The sequence below is a fragment of the Eufriesea mexicana genome, unplaced genomic scaffold, assembly GCF_001483705.2.
Source record: "Eufriesea mexicana isolate 0111107269 unplaced genomic scaffold, ASM148370v2 scaffold474474840, whole genome shotgun sequence".
Lineage (NCBI taxonomy): Eukaryota > Metazoa > Arthropoda > Insecta > Hymenoptera > Apidae > Eufriesea > Eufriesea mexicana.
In genome coordinates this window covers 770,322-776,321 of record NW_016907953.1, presented here as the reverse complement: position 1 = coordinate 776,321, position 6,000 = coordinate 770,322, and the positions used below count along the sequence as shown (strand labels likewise).

The 6,000-nt window shown below is 36.0% G+C and overlaps 1 protein-coding gene across 1 annotated transcript; it reads left to right on the top strand.

Annotated features, from left to right (window-relative positions):
• The first annotated feature begins 304 nt into the window (after positions 1-304).
• Positions 305-4,864, top strand: LOC108547075 (trypsin-4-like). The gene is made up of 5 exons (XM_017899432.1): positions 305-361; positions 1,216-1,384; positions 2,826-2,961; positions 3,787-3,894; positions 4,413-4,864. The coding sequence occupies exons 1-5, from the start codon at positions 313-315 to the stop codon at positions 4,707-4,709; spliced, it is 759 nt and encodes a 252-aa protein (XP_017754921.1). The 5' UTR covers positions 305-312; the 3' UTR covers positions 4,710-4,864.
• Positions 4,865-6,000: the final 1,136 nt, after the last annotated feature.

Below are 6,000 nucleotides of genomic sequence, written 5' to 3'. Positions count from 1 at the left end.
GATCATTGAAAATTCCTTATCGAGCGAAGTGCACGCACTCATTCAAAATTCTATTGCGACCCTCGCGTACTACGACACGACTTTTATCTCGCGATATCGTTGCAATCGCGCCGGCGAAAAGACACGGGCTATTTTTTTCTTATGCGAGCCGCCATTTCCCGTACCCCTGTAACTACGATATTACGAATGCTTGCACCACATGCTACTTGAGCGAAACTCGGTGCATTGTCGTCAGATAAGGATTTTTCGCTGAATCAGTGGATTTTCCGTATAAAAGCTACTGCTCTCGCGCAGTCTTGATATTGCTCTAAGATGTTACGGAGCGTTCTTCTGCTTGGTGTTTTCATTGCTGGGTGCCTCGGTGAGTGTGACCAAAGGGGTTCAGTAAGCTGTATTGGAAATTAGAAATAGATCTTTCAGTTTTCTAGAATAAATTGTTTGCATCGAAATATTAATTAATTGTTTCTGAAGATTTATACTGAATTTTCCATGTAGACTTGGGTTAATACTTTGTCTTGTGATACCTTCACAGCTTTCTCTAACTTATTTAATTTTATATTTATTTTTATTTTTGTGTATATATCTATCTTTTATTTTTGTTTTATTCTTGTATATAGTGACACTAGAACCAACAAAGGTGTCCAAATGACGTGTTTTGGCAAAACTAATATCGATTTTTATTCGAGTGTGATCTTAATTACGTATATTCTTTTACTTTTATTATACTGTATATCATTACACATCGGCAGTTCTAGTGTTAATAAATAAATAAGTTAATAACATCGAATAATATATTCACCACTTTTTAATGAATTTTATTCAGAAATTTCCTTTTGTAAGTATATATGAAAAGTCTAAGTCCTGTTGTCTTTTCTTTGGTCCATCCTTTTACTCAAGTAGAAGATCAGACGAAATTAGTTCCATGTTTAACTCCTTGATACACAGCTATGAGATAAATGGGTAAAACAAAACTGGAAGACTTTAATTTTTTAAATGTCCATCCTTTTATTTACAATCTAGATGATACAAACTAGATTAACGAGTAAATACATATAACGACTGTCACAATAGAAACACGCGTTAGCACTAATTAAATCGTGGAAGAAGATGAGTTGTAATATTGAATTTAGAATTTTGAAATTATTTTGAAAAAAATGATTACGCGAGTATTGTTATACATTTTGTTTATTTTTTGTGTTTCATCGAATATGACAGGCTCCTTGCTGAAGGTGTTCCCACCAATGCCGGACCCCTTAATTGTTGGAGGAAGCGAGGTCGACATATCTGAACATCCGCATCAATTGAGTCTGCAAACCACCGGGCACATTTGTGGTGCCTCGATCATCAGCAGCAAATGGGCCGTCACTGCAGCTCATTGCGTGGGGTAATAACACAAATACGTAATGTTAACAGTAATGCTAAGCAAGCCTGCATGAACGTCTGCTTTGCACGCGGTGTATAGATCTTGCCGGCCGAAACGCGGTAATCCCAACTTTAATCGTGTCCAACTAACTTTAATCGAATTTGACCTTCCCGCGTTAATTTCTCGGCTTAAGCGTTAGATAGATTTTTTCGCGGAAAATTGGACGCTATGAAAATGTACAGAATCTTCGAAAAATTTTATTTAAGCAAATTTCGATAGTGCAGAAATTTATAACGGAAGACTAAATACTTTTCTGAACTTCTTGATTAAATGAAATTTTTCATTTATTAATTTTTTATTTCAACGCAGCTAGGATTTCATTTTAATTTCTGTGAGTTCAGTTTTGCGGGAGCCACTGAACAAGACAGGTGAAATATACTGTTCCAATTATGAGATAGGTACAGTTATAGCAAATACACTACAAAATTCTGATACTGTGGTTATTATTATATAGGACATGCTGTGTAGACTCTTGACTCTTAACTATATGTAATTACCACCTACGTATGCTTTTACTTTCTCTATTTTTCTACCTTTTTCACAATTTTTTTTTTATTAAATCATTGCTATAAAGAACATTCAGACACGTGCACCCAAAACTCGCTTCTCATACTTCCAATAATCATATAGTGTACCAAGTATCCTTTGTTCAAGCATTTACAATCCTAACCTAAAAACATTTCCTTGTCTTCTCGTTTAATTTCATTCTTCTCTAATTTTTTAAAATAATTCTATTGCTTATGCGATTATTTGTCAAATGATATTTCCCAAGTTTTAATTAAATAAAGATATGGTTCATTAGATTATCATTATTAACCTAACATCGTTCTTTTTTAACAATTCTCTTATGCGATTATTTTTCAAATGACCACTCCTCCGTTCCAATTAAATAAATATACAATACATTTATAATACATATTTCTACAGTACCATTACTAGTCTAACGTCGTTTTCGGGCTTTAATACTACACGAGTACAAAAGAATTACAGGGGTGAGTTAAAATCCCACGACCGTGCGCGCCGCTTCAAAATTTCATTACAATTACGCCGTGCTAAGCTTCTCCTTCGTGAGTCGATGCTATCCTTTGCTCTGACCTTTCGAATAATTGAATCCCGCCAGTACCGGGGGATAAAGTATCGTGACACGGTCATACGGATGATCCGGGTATTTTCGCGCAGCGAAATGTTCGCTGGTTCATCACGATAATAATTACTAAAGCCATTGCTATGCTAAATCGGCTTTGCGGCTCGCATTCCATACCGATTGCTGGTCATTATGCAATAACAATAAGGTCGTTACACATTGAGCGTATTTCGGAGAAACAAACAAATTCCGTCTATGCGCAACCGTGTGCAGTGAATGCCTGGAATCACTGGTATCTCGATGTTCTATCAATTACAGAGGCAGTCCCAGCCGATATTCTCTACGAGCAGGTAACAACGATAAAAATCTGGGCACACGTTACAATATAAAGAACATTATTCCACATCCTGAGTTCAATCAGAGAACCATAGACTACGACGTGGCGCTGCTGGAGGTGAGTGAAAGCAGAACGAATCGAATTGAATCGTGATACATTATTCATTTCACTCGCGTGGTAAGTTATAAATATTTGGACGAAATTTTGAAACTCTGTAGAAAATCTAGACGGTGTTTTCAATTTAATTTTATTAGCTTCATTGAGGCTATTTTTACTATTTCTATTATTACGCGGAAAGATAAGCAAACAGGAAATGAGTCTATATGTAAAAATAAGTCGAAAAGGAAGAATAACATTTTTGTATTCAAGGCTCCATTTTAGAGAAAATTTGGGTTGAATATTCGTGGGCTATGCGTGCTTTTATTTTCGTTTTCGTGCTACGAATTTCATTATAGACTGTATTCGTTCATGTTTATAAATATTTCTAGTATTTTTACAGCTATATTAAGTAGATCGAATGATAGAATAATGAAAATCCACGGAATTAAAATATCATACTATTTACGCGCACCCCACGAATTTTCGAATTCAATTTTCTCGGAAGTGGGACCTTGTACGAAAAAATTTCCTGGTCCCTTTCTACTTACTTCTACACGTGCAATCATTTTCTGCACGCTTGTACCACTATAGTTATCGGACACCCCGTATATTAGTATTAAGTAACGACATCGAATTAATTTTGTACAGCAACGATAGACATTGAGATAATGATACGAATAAAGACACATTGCATGATAATTTGTGATATTAATTCACCGCTGCATTAGGAGAAACTGGAAGAAAATTATTTCGAATCATTTTTAATATTCTCGATCATGTCATGGATCATCTACATTATGAGTAAGAACAATCAAAGTTAATACTGCGTAACCTTTGATCCAGATTGATGGTACAATCAGCTTCAATTCGAAAGTGCAACCTGTGAAATTGGCAACCCAGGAACCATCGGCTAGCACAATGTTGAACGTGACTGGTTGGGGCGCGTTGAGGGTAAATCTGATGAATCATTTTATCTTCCTACGTGCTGAAAGCAGATAATCTACCTGAGAGATCGAATGGTTATAGTGCAAGAAATATTAGTACTCTAATCGTGCTTAATCCCCTTATCTTAATTTTTTCTTACTTTGGCTGAACTTCGATACTGGATTCCACAGAAAAATCTCGACACTAGATATTACCAAGTGAATCATCGGTCACAAAGCGCAGTAAAAATATACTCTTGCCATCGATCATAATTGAACTACATAAACCGATACGTCAAAAAATATCGTCGCTCTCCAGCAATCGAATCCTCATATACAGTATTCGAACATTATATTCCAAAAGAATACTCTGACCTAAAAATTCGGATTTTAACGAAAGTTTGCGTGCACGTAAAGTATATTTCGCGAGCCACTGTATATTATTCACTATTAGAAGATGGATCAGTTGAACGTATTATTCAAGAACAGAAATGTATACAGAAATATATAAAATTCATTTTTCGAAATACATATTATCCGTTGCAGGAAGGTGGATCAGTTTCGTCACGTCTGATGAGTGTATCGATCCCTGCAGTGAGCAGACAACAATGTTCTAGCATTTACCAAAACCAGAACACCATCACCGAAAGGATGATATGCGCTGGTTACACCTCTGGTGGAAAGGATTCCTGTCAAGGTGATTCCGGTGGACCTCTGACAGCCAAAGGAACTCTCTACGGCATCGTGTCTTGGGGCTACGGATGTGCTAGACCCAAATATCCTGGCGTGTACTCCAACGTAGCTGCACTACGATCCTGGATCAGGAGTATTAGTAACGTTTAAAAAACGCGTCGCTACAAATTATAGTCGAAATTATAGTCGAAATAGCATAATTATCCATCGTTTTCGTATTGGAAACGCGAAACGTATTCTTTAATCGGTGTATATTCCCTTCTTTAAAAATTATTGTGAAATTACATAAATAAATGAGAGCATAATTGAAGTGAACGAGTTTAATATTGAAAATAAAAATTTAATCGTGGTCTTCCATTGTCCACACACAAAGGGTTGTGTTTTATTGAAATGAGTTGGTTAGATTAGGTCAGACGAGGTTAATATCACGTATTAAACTTTATCCAATTATCGATTGATATTAATCAAGTTAAAGAAGAAATTTCCTAAAATATGTGTCGAATTGCTATAAGAAGCGATGCTATAGTGTTTCGTTGAAATAAAACACTAGTGTCAAATCAGGTTAATATCTCTTATTAAATTTCGAATTTTCAAATCCGATTTTCTCGAACACTAAGGTGCAAGGAAAAATGAATTATTCTATATATTTTTCATGCCATTTTATAAGGAACTACATGGTGCTTCGTTATGCGTACCTTTCGAGGCCACCCTGTGTGTACCTTTTTCTTCGCATATCTTGTTATAATCCTAGAACAAAGAGAAAGCAATATCTCCGCAAAAGGCGAACGCGGTATTGATGTTCGATGACAGATTGACGGATGAAATAGTTTGTTTAACCGCGAAATGCTTTTTACGTCTGGCTACCTTTGATCCCGAGAGCACCGCAAACTTTCTCCGATAGTTTATTCGGTTGGACAGTTCGATCAAGATCGCCGTTACCGCCATGCTCCAGCGTTCAAATACTTTGAAATATCGTTCCGTCTTCTCTGTTACTCGACGAAGTGTATATAACCGTATACGGAGGTACTCGAACGTTTACGTGTACAGTTTTTAGAAAGCGATATGTGCGTGTTACATTGAAATATGAAATAAAATCGGAAAGAAATTTAACGGTAATCATAAATGTGTAATACCAGTAAATCATAAAACTCTTGCATAAGTAACGTGTAATATCAGTGAAAAATAGCATTAATTTAAAAGCAGGAACAGTGACAGCCTTGAGACTATTTCCCACTTAACTCACTAGCGCCACCACGGCTTGTATCTCCAATAAATGTAATACAAATATCGTGTCTATCATTGAACTACTCTCCAACTTTCTAACATAATCTTCGAATTTTCTTCTCAATGCATTCACCATATCGTCTTAAATTTTTCATTCTAACCTATATACACGTTTCACCGATTGAACGAAGCAAATGTAAGCGGCTACGTCACTACT

What these genes read in the sequence shown, in the direction of transcription:
- LOC108547075 (XM_017899432.1), top strand. Translation starts at nt 313, where the DNA reads ATGTTACGGAGCGTTCTTCTGCTTGGTGTTTTCATTGCTGGGTGCCTC. An exon ending in TTTCATTGCTGGGTGCCTCG is followed by an intron (nt 362 to 1,215) that starts GTGAGTGTGACC and finishes CGAATATGACAG; the next exon opens with GCTCCTTGCTGAAGGTGTTC. An exon ending in ACTGCAGCTCATTGCGTGGG is followed by an intron (nt 1,385 to 2,825) that starts GTAATAACACAA and finishes TATCAATTACAG; the next exon opens with AGGCAGTCCCAGCCGATATT.